This window comes from Drosophila hydei, unplaced genomic scaffold (genome assembly GCF_003285905.1).
Source record: "Drosophila hydei strain 15085-1641.00,03,60 unplaced genomic scaffold, DhydRS2 tig00008124-arrow-arrow-pilon, whole genome shotgun sequence".
Classification (NCBI taxonomy): domain Eukaryota; kingdom Metazoa; phylum Arthropoda; class Insecta; order Diptera; family Drosophilidae; genus Drosophila; species Drosophila hydei.
In genome coordinates this window covers 517896-534403 of record NW_022045834.1, presented here as the reverse complement: position 1 = coordinate 534403, position 16508 = coordinate 517896, and the positions used below count along the sequence as shown (strand labels likewise).

At 33.1% G+C, this 16508-nt stretch overlaps 2 protein-coding genes across 3 annotated transcripts in view; one reads left to right on the top strand and one right to left on the bottom strand.

The window, feature by feature from the left end:
- Positions 1–16508, bottom strand: part of LOC111600434 (disintegrin and metalloproteinase domain-containing protein 10) — a 148548-nt gene that overhangs the window by 106231 nt on the left and 25809 nt on the right. The window lies entirely within an intron of this gene.
- LOC111600435 (fibrinogen-like protein 1) lies at positions 12329–13592 on the top strand. The gene is made up of 3 exons (XM_023316528.2): positions 12329–12445; positions 12505–13418; positions 13476–13592. Exons 1-3 carry the CDS (start codon positions 12365–12367, stop codon positions 13585–13587), a joined length of 1107 nt encoding a protein of 368 aa, XP_023172296.1. The 5' UTR covers positions 12329–12364; the 3' UTR covers positions 13588–13592.

Here is a 16508-nt window from a genome sequence, read left to right as displayed (position 1 = left end):
AGGCAGTCAACTGACAGTCGTCTGTGTTGTCCTTGATAATAATAGCAAAATTTTAACGTCGACTCTACCAAACATTGAGGCTCATAACTCTCGTATCTTCTACTACCATTTTGTGTATAAAATACGAGTTCATTTTTATCCAAAGCCAGTCAACTGACTGACTGTGTGGGATGGCGAAATGATGACAACTCACCTGTAAAGAGAAAATGTAGCAGAAAACAAACATTAGAATAGGCAGTTAAGTATATTTGATTAAGGTTTTATGTTGTCTGAGCCCATTGTCTGCCGTCGACTAGAGAGAGACTGGCAGCCAGGGGCCCAGGAAATGGCAATTAACGTACTATAAATAATTGAAAACTGTTTGCATCCTATAGACCCCAAAAAGGACTTTTCCAGCTACTCTACATGGCAACAGGATGATGACGCAAATTGTGATGGGGCAGGGTATTAAAACTTTTAATATTATTAAAAAAAATTTCAAATTTATCAAGCCAAATTGGCAATGTTTGTCTGCTGCCAGTTTCGTTTTTAGCATGGGTAAATATACTGTGCTTTCTGGCAAATAAATTTTGTTGGTCTGTGCTCTTAACTAATGTGAATAACTAAACTCAAAAGCTCTTCGTTCAGTTATTTAATCGACTAATTGAAGCTCTAGTTCTTAGTGTCGAAAGACAATGATTGTCCAAGAAACTTATTGAATATTACAAGACCCGAGCACCTGTCGTTGAGCTAATTAACTAATTAATTATGACAACTTTGACACTCATGAGATGATTTATTATGAAGTAGCAAATCTGATAATATACTTCAACCGTGGCATGTTATCGATAACATAAAGAGCTTCTGGAATATAGTTATCGCAAAAAAAATCTTCTTCAGGCTACCTCAATTATCTAACTGATGCTTGGAATGAGTAATAGAACATGGAAAATTCTTAATGTAGGAGGATCTTCAATTATGCTTAGCTAAAACATAAATCTAAGAACTACATAAAACCGGTCAACATCTATTTGCAATCTGATTACCAGATTTCAGAAAGAATGGTCAGAGTTTAAGGATTATTCAAAAATATTTGAAGCAACTTCATGGCAATGAGTTCGGGGTATCTTCTAGTCAGGTACTCCCGACAGCGTTACCTGTTCTGAAGCATATTAATAAAACATATAGACAGATAGATTCTGGTTAAAACTTGTTTCAATCATAAACAGAAAAAGTATTAAAAAAAAGCCAAAATTGTCTTATTCATTTTTCTTTGCTTCAATATTCATGCGCAACTTTTTGCTGAGCTCGTGCATTAAATGCTGGGCCAAATCTATTTGTGTCACGTTACCAAGTGTTGGACCATGCCCGAGCCAAGTTTTCACACACAGACGCAACAAACACGCGTGCGAGCTGTTGCCAGTGGGCAAAGCACACACATTGCCTGGGCACAGGAAGGAAAGGAAGTTACGCCCCTCGCACACGTTGAATTATGAAAATTATAAACAAATTAGCCCACACAGCTAGGATAATATAGTGTGGCTTTGTTGTTGTTGTTGCAGTTGCATAAATTAGCGCCCTCAAGCCGTCAAGCGAACACCCTTACGAAATCTCCCCCTCCAGCCACACGCCTCGCGCACGGCTTGTAATCTGCACTAAATCTGCTTGTAATAAGTTTAAAATAATTGGAGCAATGGGTATTAGCGGTACTAGCAATGCTTTATAATAGCCCTTAGCCAACTAACTATTTCGTGTCAGTCAAGTCTGGTCGCTTGGCTGGTTGTGTAACTGGCTTAAATTGTGATTCTGGACCATGAATTAGCATAACAAATGAGAAATTATGCTGATGCCATAACAACTTAAGGACGGGCAGCAAACAAAAATTCATAAATTCAACGTGAATAATAACTGTATATTAAGGTACATAGACATTTCTCTAATTAATATTTATTGTGTAAAGAAATCAAATAATTATGGGATTATGATTAAAGACCAGATAAATTTAATATATATATATAAGAATTTAATTCAAGTTAATATGTATTAAATACTCAAAAGTAATGTATATTTAATATATAAATTTAAACTAACATATTATATTTTTAAGTTTTCATTATTATAAATTAAATGAAAATGTATATATATAATATATTTCTTTTTTTTTTAGTGCATACAAATTTTAATATAAATTATATTTTACAGTTGAATTAAACGAATTTAATTGAATATATATTTATTAAAATGTTATTTAAAAATATATTAACTACACAAATAATTAATAAATTAGTATTTTATACAATAAATAAAGAACACAATAATTAAATATCATCTTAAATAATTTTTTATAATTAATTTTTATATAATCAACTGATTAAATGTATGTATACATGTTTGTTATTGATTTGTAGGCAATAAAAAAAAGTCAAACAATAAAACATAACCAAAAAGATTTTATTGAAACAAACTCTTAGAATTCAAATAAAAATTTATCCTTTTAATACAAATATAAAGTAAACAAAAATATTAAGAAGGAAAATACAAATTTATTGTATATAAAACAAACAAAAATTATATATATAAATAAATGAAACCAAAAACAATTGGTAGGTTTAAAGAAATTTCGACCTACGTATTCTGTACTTAGAAAATCGATTTCGACTAAGTAAATTGTGATCACATGCAGGAACGTTGACTGTTACAACGTTTTAGCAAATGCCATTTGCAGGCATTTGGCAGCTGTCACGCGGCCTAGTTGCAGCCACTCCATCAGCGAGTCGCCCAACAAACCCCAAGCCCACCTGCCGGCCAGTCACGCTCACGTACCTGTACAGGTGCAATCATATGCGTGTCTTGGGCAGCAGTGACCATTTAACCAAATGTTGCATCAACCTGGTAATTAAAGCCATGCGCGGCCGCAAATGTCAGTTAGCTGCCAGCAGCTAACAGCAGTCAGCAGGAGCCAAAGCGGAACAGGACTAGGTACAAGGACGTGCCAGCAGTTGCCAGCTTAGCCGTCCCCTCTAACCTAACCAGCTCAACTAAACTCAAAACTCCAGCGACGTGTGTGTGTGCTAGTTAACGCTGGTGTTGTCTGCCGTTGGGAGCTGCAGCTGCTGATTGCGCTACGTGGCCATAACCGGACCACGGCACAAGCTGTGCCACGGTCCAACAAAATGGCGTCGTTTCTGCTGCATTTCATTTACTTCAATGACAACGGCAACGGCAACGGCAACGGCTACTGCAACTGCAGTAAATGCAACTGCAACTGGAATAGCATTGGCCATGGCAATGCCGATTGCAACTGCATTCCGCATTGTGCATTGTGAATTGTGAATTGTGCACGTGCATTGTGAATTGTGCATTGTGCGTGTGCATTAGCGAAGCACAGGACATTCAAAGAACGTACAGCCGCCCAACGCCAAGCTTATAGCTGCTGCCTACGCACAGTGGTGACAAATATTTATGGGATTAAATTGTCAATCGAAATCAATATCTTATTAATGCTGTCAATTCATGTTTTGCGTAATTTAAAATCAATAACAACAAAATCTTACAAAAATTACGCCTTCATCAAATTTATAGTTGTCATAAACAGAAATTTAAAAAATATGTAGACTTATGCTCAATAAAGGATAATATCTATAAATATACATAAAGATATTTCACACACATATTTTTTATTTTTGGTTTTTGGACTTGAAGATCAGAATAGAGCAGAAAATATTTTGTTTATAAATAACGTAAGAGTCAAATTATAACAAAACAAAGTAAAAATAATATAAAACTCATAAATGATTATTATCTTTATAATGCTAAATATTAGTTTTAAAAGCAAATTATTTAATTCTTTAGACAATTTTTCAATTTCTAATTTACTATTAAGTAAAATAGTAAAAATTAAAGTATTTTTCTAAATTTTTTGAATATTTTATTTAATTATTTAACATTTTCTATTATATTCTATGTCATTCTCATAAAATAGATGCAAAGCTTAAAATTCTTTGCCTAGATAGATAGTTATCAATATCGAACCACTGTGCACTGGACAGCTGTTGTACTCAACTTCCGGTGTGCACGTACGTATATATGTATACATATACATACATTCACATATACATATATAGACACATATACAAATATATACATATATGCTGAGCAATCGAACAACCTGCTCAACATGTTAATGTGCCAGGGCGTCCAGCATGGAATCCCCCACAGCCGCTTGACTTCCATTAGAGGGCTGAGTGGGAGCATTGACAGCGGAGAGTTGGAGTATGGAATGGTGCGAGGGAGTGATTCAGCTACGTGCAGCGTCCAAAATTGTTCGGTCCAGTCGAGTCCAGCCCCAGTTCAGTCGAACTGCATATAGTCTCATATAGCACTCACCCTTTTGCTCAATTGCCATTTCGCCTTTCTCAAAAGTTCATTTTGCATTCTTCGCTCTGTCTGCTGCGCTTTGCTTTGCTTTCTTTTATTTTATTTTATTTCGTTTCATTCATCTTTATTTTTTTTGTTTTCTTTTGCTGCTATTTCTATTTGATTTTATTGCCTTTGCCTTGGCAGTTGTTGCTGTTTTTTTTTTTCTATTCATTTTCGTTTTGTATTATTCTCTCTGTGTGTGGCAGGTTGATACGGCTGAAGCTGAAGCATAAAAAATGGAATAGAATCCACGGACTTGTGGGTATTTGAAGCTTATGGTTGGATCTCCTTTTGACATTCGTTCAGAATTTAAATAATTACTTCTTTTGCAACATGTGTCAAAAATGTTTAAAAATAACTCTTTTTTTCTATATATGTACAAGCAAATATCTTTAAATATATATCTATATTTTTATATGTATATGTATATCTATATATATCTATATCTATATTTGTTTATATTTATATTATTGTATTTATACATACATAAATCAATTATAAAAGGGTATTCGAAATTCGATCATCACTGATTCTATATTTTCAATTTTTTTTTTAAATTTTTTTTTTATAATTTTTAAAAGAAATTTCATTAGCAACTGGTGCATGGAGATTTCTTATCAATTTTATGAGCTTCAATAGACGTGAATGAAAATGTGTATATGTATGTTTGTGTCTGAGACTATATCCGTGTATGTGTGTGATATCAATAAAATAATAGCCAGTTGGTTAATTCTATGAAATCAGAATCTAATTACAGAACAAAGCGCAAATATTTGTAATACAATTTATGAACTTGAGTCTTAAATATGCGAATATTAAAATATATGATATATATTTATATCAAATTAATATAAACATATCTCTATATAAAAAACATATAATAAATTTAAATAAATATAGAAATATGTATACGCATACGTATTCCTAACGATAAAATTAAATACAAGGTACTTGGGAATTCTATAAATAGCAAATGTTATCTTTGTAAGATTAGAGAAAAGATTTGTTGATAACAAACTTGACAGTTAATTAGCTAAATATACAATTAACATATTATATCACTTAACAGATGACTTTCACTAGCTGTGCAGATTAGTTAGGCTACAGATAGACTAAATTGTTTTAGGCAAACCTTTAATTCGTATAAGTTTGCAGTTTGACATTTGAACTGATTAAACGCTTAAAAAGAAGAACAAGAACAAACTAAAGTCACATGTCAAAGGCCTTAATTAATCGAGTTCATTGCCTGACCAGCACAGAAAACTTGTCAGGCAAAAAGTAAAAAGTTGAAGGAAAAACAACAACAAGATCAAAAGGTAATGAAAAAAAGCAATCCCAATGAAGTTGACGTTGATGACCTTCGTTTAAGGTTCAGTGCCGGCTGCGATTTATGCAACTGGGCAGGGGGCGTGTGAAAGAAAGCACTGAAAAAAGAAGAAGCAGAGAACTAAAGACCAGGTAACTGGTAACTGACACCCTATCAAACAAGACCACCCACCCGTGCCTAGTTGCAGCCACAACCGCCCTGTGCGACTGTCACTCATGCAAATGACAGGTAATTGACCTCATAAAGCACAAACTCACACACACGCAAAGTCACCCACACAGAAAAAGAGAGTGAGTGGGCATGTATGCAACAATTTTTACTTTCCACATATTATTTGATGTACGAACAAGTCGGTTGCCGTTCCAAGTTCCCTTGCACATTCTCTCTTTCTTCAATTCTTCTCTTCAGTTGCGTGTTGTTCTTTGTAGGCGTTTAACATTTTTGATATTCATAGCATAACTTTGGACTCTAAAATTATGTTGAGAAGCAAATAATTTTAACGAAACTATTATTACTTTTCTATAAAAGTGTATCATGAGAAGTTTATCATTGAGATACACATTATTTTTATATATTTTCTTATGATAGAAATTACAAATTAAAACTAACACCAAATCTTATATATTAGAAAATGCAATATCATTTCTTAATTATATATTAATATATTGCATTATTTTTCTGTTTTGTTTAACTATGCTTCATTATTAAATTAACAAAGGAATAATTTATCCGGTAGAGTATTTAGAATTCGCTGCAGCCAACTGCACTGTTTTTTGCTAATTTTTTTCGCTTCTTTGCTTCTCCCATTTAAGTGTAATTTTGTAACATTTTTTTTTAGACATTTGTCACGTTGCTTTGTACGTGAAATTGTAAAATGTTAATGTGCCAGACGAGCGGCAACTTATTCTTTTTCCGTTGGGGTCGCTTTAAGAGCGCTGCTGAGAAGCGAACAAAAGAGATGGGGGAATATTCGGGGGTTAATGGGAGTGAGCTGCGAATATGTGTATGCATACTTGAGTATGTATATGTGGGTGTGCCTATAACTTCTGCCTACATTTAACATATGTGTGTATGTGTTGGTGTTTGGTGTTTGCAAAACGAGCCATTACGATTAATTGCATTTGATAAAAAGCCATTAAACAATGTAAAGCAGAAAGTTGTAACGTGTTGTCTGCGTGCAAATCTGCATGTCAAGTTTGATTTTATTGCACACAAAATGTTCAATGATAAAAATGACGATTTGGGTACAAATTCAGTAAAATATAGAACAAACCCTATCAAAATATATGTAGGAATGTGTTTAACTACTTAATACATTTCGCAACATTTCCGAATCATTTGGCATTCAACAAATGTGCCCCCAAAATGGTGATATATTTCAACAGCTTAAAGAAGAAGTAGAAGAGTAGGAAGACGAAACATGCAAGCTAAATCCAAGCGCCATGAATTTATGAATTTCATGCGTGTTTATCAGCAAAACATGCCGCTGGGCCTGGTCCGAGTAACAACGCCAAAAACGAGAACAGGCTTAACGGTGCCAACAACAACGAGCATAACAACAACAATTGTTTGCGATAGAACGTGTAGGCAAATCGAGTGGCCAAGCAACAGCCATAGCACTAAACATGCAAAAAAGAAAACAAGAAATGAGGGAGAAAGCGTAAGAACGAGAGAGTAAATGCGTGAGTAAGAAATGAGTGGGAGTGTGAGTAATAGCTTGAGAGTGTGAGTAACAACTTAAGTGAGAGCGTGAGCGAAGCTGAGAGTGTAAGGCACGAGCACAAATTAGAGAGCGAGCAAGTGCATGTGTGTTTGCTTCAGTGAAGCAAAGCTCAAAAGCGAACAGGCGCAAACGAGGCGTGAAAATCACAAACAAATCATAAAAAGAGCAACAAGAAGAAACACGACAGTAAGCAAAGTAGTGTAGAACACAAACATTCAGACATGCATACATACATATGTATATGCAAATCAAGCGAAACAAAAGCTTTGAGGAAGAGCGGACTCTAGGAAAGGGGGTGGAGAAATGATTCATGGTCGTGTTTATCAACAAACACGTTTCATGAGTTGCCTCAGCTGCGCTCAGCTGCCAAAAGGAAGCCAAATGATGGCCATGCGATTGCACACACATAGAAACAAAATTCAAGTCCGCAATTTCACAATATTCACATAAACACACACTTGCACATAGAAGACATATGCCATACATATGCATGTGCTACTCGAGTTGGGGCTGAACAAGTGCAGTGGAACTTGACACATGTTTCAAATGTCATTTCGCTTTGCCATACATAAATATCACGCATTTTTCTATACACACACTCGCATCTATATTTACACACATATGAACGTATGTGTGAACATCCAGAAATATATAGCTGTCTCTAATCAAATGCAGCTGACGTTGTTTGAACTGACGCTGAGCCCAATGCGGCTTCAATTTTAGAGTGGACCTTGTTATACAAAAGGAAAATGGAATGAGGAATATAATTCATATTTTGACTTTTCTAATTCAGCTCATACTTTTACATCAAAAATTAAAATAAAATGTTAATTATTATATTTAATATAAATTATTTTAAGAACTTAATTTAATACAATTAAAATTATTTACCTTGTGGAGAGCCAACGAGTATTAAAAATCAAAATAATTTAAGGATACATACACAAGGTCCACCCTGTGATTGTTTCAATCTGAGTGCTGGCCTGTTCAGTCTGTTTATGAGTCATTTGGGCTCAATTGCAACGGCACAAACCGGTTAGGGTTAACCGAAAATGCAAACAGACTCGCAGCTGTATGTGTGCTTGTCTGTGTTCATCGTGCGCAGTACTCGGGCAGCCAAAGTCTCAAGTAATTCATATGAATTTTATATGCAATTGCATCAATCTCAATTATAGAGGGCTCGAGGGCAATCAGACCAGACGAACGCCCTTTCTCTCTGTGCTCTTCGCCTTGTGTGACATGCAATACTAATAATGATTTTTATTTAGGTAATTGCTTTGAATCTGCTGCAACTGAAATTGCGGCAGGTTTCTGCAGGTGAGCTACGCATTTATTTGCATCCTCGACTCGACTCGACTCGATTTAACGACCAAGTCAAAGTTCAATGGCCACAAACTGAAGGACAAGTTTGGGTCAATTGCTAATAAAAAAGGAAGGAAAAAACAAAAGAAAAACGAAGAAGCAAAAATACAGATAAGAAATTTTAGAAATAGAGCCAGCATGAAATGTAGATGCTGCTGCTGTGTGGGCGAGCGTAGATATATTGGCTGAGATAGCTATCTCAGCCAGCTGCAGCAGTCGACAGCCAGAAATTCATCAATTAAGACGATGCAAAGAGAGAGAGAGAGAGAGCGAGCCTGGCTCAATGGCTTTGAGTTGATTGGAAGGTTGAACGACGTCAAAGACAAGAAAAATCAATTTAAATGATTACGAATTGAAGGAGACAAATAGTTGGCTGCAACAGCAACAGTAGGCCGTTGGCAGTAGACTAGCTAAAGACAACAACACAGCGGGAGATAAGTCATAAAGACTTACTGTGTCTGCACTGCACTGCACTGCAAGTAATTGGAGCAATGACAATAAAAGCAAATAGTGAAGGGATAAAAATTAATCATGGTATGATAAAAAATTATATAATAGAAAATAAAATAAAAAGAAAGAAATTTAAGAACACATTACCAATTAATAAACAGTTCTAATTATTTAAAAATACAAACCATAAATAATTAATACTCAAGGCAAATAATAAAAAAAAGCAGTTAATTAATTATAACAAAAAATAACAAGATTCACAAAAATAATATTTGCTTAATAATATATTTTTTGTATAACATTTTATTAAAATATATTTAAATTTAGTTCTTTCATATTTTTTTAATATTTTTATTTTTTATTTTATTTGTTTTTATTAACATTTTATAATATATTTTAGTATAGTCTTTTAATAATATTTTTTTTGATAAATTAATATTAATTTTTTGTTTTAAATATTTTATTAATATTTATTTACTAATAGACATGTCGTTTTGCACAGTGTAATTGCTTTGCTGCGCATATGACAAAACAGAAATCCGCATATCGAAAACTTCCAATCCAAACAGACAAACAAATTTTAATTTCTCCTATACGCTTACTTAAAAAAAGAAGCAGCAGAATAAAGGAACATGAAAATGAAGAAAAACAAAAAGAAACCCCCCAAGCAGTGCTCCTCTAACATGTTGCCATGTCTCAATTCTGGTGGCGACTCTGATGATTCAACTGTTCGACACAGTCGCTTCATCTTTATTTCATGTTTCAGACTTCATTTCGCTCGCCTTTTTCCAATTTCAGTTGTTGTCACAACTGGCAGCAAACGATTCATACCCGTCGTCGTCGAGAAATGACAAAGAGCGAAGCTACAAGAATACTGAACGAAAAGTATTCAAAAAAAAAGAAATATATAACAAAAATATGCAATACCAACTGATTAATACTCGCGCAGAGTGCAGTAAGAGCATAAGCAATGCTTAAAAATATATGTGTATGACAGCAATATATGAACATCATACTATCTGAGAACAAAATTATATTAAAGATTTGTTGGATAGATATATGTTTAGACACAATGATATAAGTTTGAATACACAGATGCTTGTATAGATGCATGCATATAGACATTAAAATATATTGGCCCATTTTATAGCATCTCATCAGAGACATGTAAACTGAATATTTGATTAGTCTAAAGTTTCATATTTCTAGCCAATATACCCTTTTTAATCTGCGAGCGCGTATTTAAAAAGAAATCCTTGACTCCTACATCTGACACTTTGAGTATTCTGACCCCTTCTTCCTAAGCCATCGCTCTTGCCCTGCCCCTACTCTACCGCAACAGCAACACTTCTGCAACTTACAAAGGCGTTGAGAAATTTGTTGCGTTGCGCTACAAGAAAACTTCGGGTTGGTCTTATTGATTTAACTATACTGCTTGCACTGTGTATTTATTTCTTATATATTTTTTAATATTTATTAATAAATTTATATTTATTTATTTAATATTGTGAGCTGCTAGCTAATATATTGCTTTACGAATATTTTATTTGCTCTGAATTCACAATCAAATAAATGTTTCTAATTTTTCAACAAATATTTTTAGTAAACATATAGAATGTATCTATCGTTTTACTATCGTATGCAAATTAAAATTTTTATTTTCGGATTTTCAGATATATAAATATTTACGTGCATATAACTGTAAATGTTTGGGGTGACCGTAAATATATATATATATATATATATACACATCAGGAAAAACAATGGAGGGTATCTTGAATAATAGATTTTTAGCTTTTGATTGCATTTGGCGACAACATTTTGCGCTAGTTGTCAGGCAAAATAAAAACGGGAAAAAAAGGCAAAAGAAAAGCTATAAAAAAATGGAATTCTACGAATTCGAAACACAAATTGGAAATTGCCGAGGCATTAACGTGACTTTTGTGGGTGTTTTCATTTCGGGTTTTCATTTCCAATTTTCATTGGCTTTGCAAGACAAATTGCATTGGCAACAAAAAAATAAAAGCCGAAATACTAAATAAACCAAAATTAAATGAATAAAAAATGAATTGACAAATCAAATAGTTGACTCCGATGGATAATAAAACAATTTAAAATTAGTTAAAAAGCAATAGAATTTAAAAAAGCAAAATGTTTCAAAATTAAAAATTACAATAAGTGAGAAGGGTAAAAATATGTATAATAAAAATATTTATATTTAAAATAAAAATATGTATATATTAACATATATATATATATATATTTTCTCCAAATATATAAACATTTCTGAAATTAAATTTTATATACTTTTTTAATAACTACAGAAATACATTAATATTTGATAAAATGTTTATTTTTTTTTATTTTCCATATTTCCTCATCTGTCCGACTCACGCCCAGCTCTAAACGCAAACTCATTTCACGCACAATTCAACATTAAGGCAAGCAAAGATATTGCTGAGCTTGGGTAATTATGTTGCTTTCATTACAAAAGATCTCATATCCGAGAGGGTGGTTCGGGGCTCACACGACCCTGCCCCTAAGAATTATCACACAAGCTGCTAATATAAACATTACGAGCAAAAGCCACGCCCACACACGCACAACAGAAGCACAAACGCTCACACGCAAAACTTATGTGTGCAGCGTAATTATCAAAGAGAAACTCCGACAAAAACAAAATAACAACAAATAAATAAAATAAATTATATATTATATACTCAGCTCAACATAAATAAAGACAGATTAGCAAGGAATGGAAATGAAAACATAATATATATATATATATTATATTTAAAAAATAATAACGAATTTTTAGAATTCATAATCACTCGATTCGCAGAATTAATAAATAATTGCAATATATTCTTTATTTTTATAATAAATATTAATATTTATTTTATTTGGTATATTTTAATTGCCATAGAGAACAGCAATAAGCTGATTGCATAAAATATATAATATATAAAATCGATTAAAATATACATACTGATTAAAATCTAATAAAAAAGTCTAATCAACTTTATTTATTTGATTTAATAACAACTCTGAATCAGTGGCAAATCTGTCTCGCAGTGCAACAGTTTCAAAATATTTAATACAAAATGAATTTATTTCTTAAACAATTGCTAATTCTCTTGTTGCCTTTAGTTATTAAAGCAACTGATTCAGTGACATATAACACGGTTGGTTTACACAAGCTTAATTTGAAGTCACTTAAATGTAAACCAAAGCTTTTCCACAGTGCTCAAAAGCTTCCAGGGAAAACGATGCCAAGTGTGGATCGTACTGCTATCAAGTGGTTAAACCACTTCTTGACTATGCAAGATCCATAAAGTCAAAGGAAGAGCAATTCGAAGCGTTACAAAATACGATTCGCACACAAGAAGCGAATTTAGATAGCTTGAGAGAAACCATCAGTCAAAAGGATTTTCAACTTAAACAACAAGTCGAATTAAGCTCCTCATATAAGAAAAATATTGAATTTCGAGGAAATCAAGTACATTTTAAGGATCTTCTTATAGCCGAACTGCTCGCCAAAATGAATGATAAAGATGAAGAGCTAAAGAGCTTACGTACTCAGCACAAAGATAATGAATTGATTATTGACAATACAAAGCAATTGGACCTTAAACTGTCAGTGTGTAAGGCAATGTCCATAGTCTCGATCTGTCAAGGTAAACGAGAGGGGGTATATGTCATAAGAGTTCCCGATATGGAACCCTTTTCTGTTTACTGTGATACGCAGTCAGCTGGCTGTGGCTGGATTGTCATACAACGTCGTATTAACGGAACTCTCAGCTTTAACAGAAGCTGGCAGGAGTATAAAAATGGTTTTGGAGATCCGCAAGGCGAACATTTTCTCGGACTGGAAAAGATCCACTTGTTGACGCACTCACAGCCCCATGAGCTATACATATATATGGTGGACTTTGAAGGCGACGGCAGTTATGCACACTATAGCAATTTTGCTATTGGCAACGAATCTGAGGCGTATGCCATTAAAATGATTGGAGACTTTACTGGAAATACTGTCGATTCCCTAAAGCATCATATAGGTATAAAATTTTCAACACCAGATATGGATAATGATTTTAATGATGGCAACTGTGGAACCAGCTTCGAGGCAGGATGGTGGTTTATTGATTGTGGTTACTGGTAAGTAAGATAAAAGTTTACAGTTGTGTAATTTGTTTGATTTCCTAACCGTTTCAGCAATCTTAATGGACTCTACACATCGGAGAATAGGAATAAAATTGTGTGGAATAGTTGGCATACGAAACCGCTACGATATACACAAATGATGATCAGACCGAAGTCTGTTTAAAGATATATTACTTTATTTTTATATACAGTTCTTGCTTTGCAAATATAAATTGAAACATATGGTTTTCATTAAAGTTAAGCAAATAAAAAAAAAATTGAAGCAATGTAAAAGATAGTTAAATTTGATGGCTTTGCGTTCATTTCTTCGTCAGCTTTGTATAAATATTTCCATTTATTAAAAAACAATGTATATATACTCATATTCCTATTTAAACAGGGTATGTGTGTCATTGAAATCACAAACTGATAAGCCTTGACTTTGTTTATTTGTTATATATTTTCAATGCTATATATATATATATATATATATATATATATATATATATATATGTAGGGTTCACATGTTGTTGATTATTCATCATTCGTAGCCTTATGTCATATTTATATTCATTCTTCTGAATATATAAGATTATCTTCTAAGCGAGTGAACAAATATAAAAGTTTAAATAATTAATATATATAATATAACACAAGTTTCTTAACAGCTAAACATTTCCTTTCTTAATATATTTGTATTTTTATAAAAGTTATTTCTTTTATTATTAATTAAATTAGTATTTTTAAATTTTTTATGTTTGTGTTTTTATTTGTTAATTGTTGAATTTCATTGTGTTTCATGACTTTGTTAAATTATTTTGTTTATATTTTTTAATTTTTAATTTTCATGTTCATTTTTTATATATATTTATTTTTTATTGTTTAGTCCAATATAATTAAGCATAAGTTTAATTACATTTTTGATAAATTTCTTTGTTATTTTTAATTAAATTTCATTTAGTTTAATGTTCGTTGTTCGTGTTGCGGTGTTTCGGTCCGCTGAAGCGTTCGATGTTCGTTGCACTACGTTGCATGTTATTAACCCCGGATGACAATGCATAATTCGGAAAGAAAACTTTAAGATGCAATTCGCCAGAGATTGCCAGGCGAAAAAGGGATAAGTGTGGATAAGCTAATTTTTTAGTAACTATAAAGAGGCGTGTGATCATTCAATATGTTTGCTTAGTGCTTTAATATTAATTTATAATATTTTAACTATCCTCAACACTTTTACTTAACATTATATACTAATTTCTAGCTGAGTTAGGTAAAAGTTTTTTTCAATTGTTTGTCATATTTTTTATACTTTTATAGTCTTACAATTTATTACCACAATTCAAGTTGTAAGCCTAGTCTTAATAAATTAAAAGCAATGGAAAGAGCCAAACCGGAAAATACAAAACAATTAGCAAATATAAGAATAGACTGCTGCCAACAATAAAGCGTAATAAAAACTGAATTGAAAAGGTGAAAAAAAGAAGGAAGGAAAAGTATTTCAATAGAAAACCATTAAGGTGAGATACAGACCAAAACGAATAAAGATTCTAGACGGCAATCAATGACAAAAGAGCCAAACAGAAAATATATGTGTGTATATAGAAAACAGACTTTGCTTTATCTCCAGACATTGACAAACATAGCAGGACTCTCGCTTAGTATAATCAAGTTTATCAGTAAACAAAGTGCAGCATAATTTTCAAATTCAAGTCGCCGTTGCAGTTAGCTAAAAAGACAACGGATATGAATATGCCCCAAGGCTATCAGACAGCATAAATGAGCGTAGAATGTACATAGAAATTGCTTCTAATATATATATATATATATATATAGCTATATCTATATATATACACAGACAACTGCAAAGCACAAGATGCGCTTAAAAGACAAACAAAACGTGGCTAAATGGCAGCTCTGCATAGCGCCCTCAAGCCCCGTATCGACCAATTCGTGCTAGCCACAGCGTCTGCTTTGCCACTGATACGGGCAAATCTGTTTGGGCGTTAAAAGTACAAACTCTAACCTATAAACACCCACCCACTCACGCACACACACACACATACTCCGCCAGCCACCTACACACACACACAGAACAGTTTAGAGCAGCGCAAAGTTTTTCCCTGGCATTTCTGCTGCATCATGATGACAAACATTGATGCAATGATGATGTTCTTACGTTTGCAGTCTCGAAACTCCAGCGTGACATAAGATTTTAACAATTTGCATAGAAAACGTTGTTCAAGCTCGACCCAGCCCATATATATTTGAGTGCTTAACAATCATCTGAACACACTCTATAAGCTGTTGTTCTGAGTATCAGAACAGCCCTTTTGCAGGTGTTGTTTTAATCTTAACTCTCGCATTTGTGCACTCTCATTTCGAATGTCGCATTTCGCATTTTAATATATTCATTTTTTAACTCACTCTCGATCTCTCTTAGTAAACTGTTTGATATCATGGTGAGTTTCTCTTTTTCTTTGCAGCTATATTAAGCTCAATATTGATTGTTGTTATCTCCGTTTTGATGTCTCTGGCTTTATTTGTATAAAAATGTTTTTTCATAAAGTCCTCTTAATATGTGAGACTACCTAGCTGCTAATTCATTACTTAGCCTTAGTTCGCTATATCTCCACCTCTCTATCACACATACAATCTCTCTCTCTCATTCTCATTGGCTCTCCTTTGTAATTTTTTTCTATCAAACTTTTCTATTTTCTATTTTCAAACCACCCATTTTCTCTGTCCTTTGCCATCTGTCTCTACCTCTTACGACTCTCTTCCATTTTTTTGTGTGTCTCATTTTTTTTCTCTCTCTTCTTTTTCCATTCAATCTATCTTTCTTTCTCTCTCTCTATCCATTTCTTTTTCACGCTTTCTATCTACCTATCTCCCTATCTCGCTCATTTTGTCTCCGTAAATTTTTTCCTCATACCCAATTTTTCTTTTAATTTAACCCATGTCCTTTTTACTTTGTTCGTCCTTATCCTTCTCCATTTAATTTTCTCTCTCTTTTTCTCTCAGTCCGTTCTCTCCTTTTCATTTCTCACCTTTTTTCTTTCTCTTGATCTCTATCTTTATTTCCCAGTTTTCCTTGCCTTATCTGTCTCT

Excerpts from the sequence above, each read along its gene's own strand:
- LOC111600435 (XM_023316528.2), top strand. The coding sequence starts at position 12,365 with ATGAATTTATTTCTTAAACAATTGCTAATTCTCTTGTTGCCTTTAGTT. Across the intron at positions 12,446-12,504 it reads ATTCAGTGACATATAACACG|TGCTCAAAAGCTTCCAGGGA; the intron begins GTTGGTTTACAC and ends GCTTTTCCACAG. Across the intron at positions 13,419-13,475 it reads TTTATTGATTGTGGTTACTG|CAATCTTAATGGACTCTACA; the intron begins GTAAGTAAGATA and ends TAACCGTTTCAG.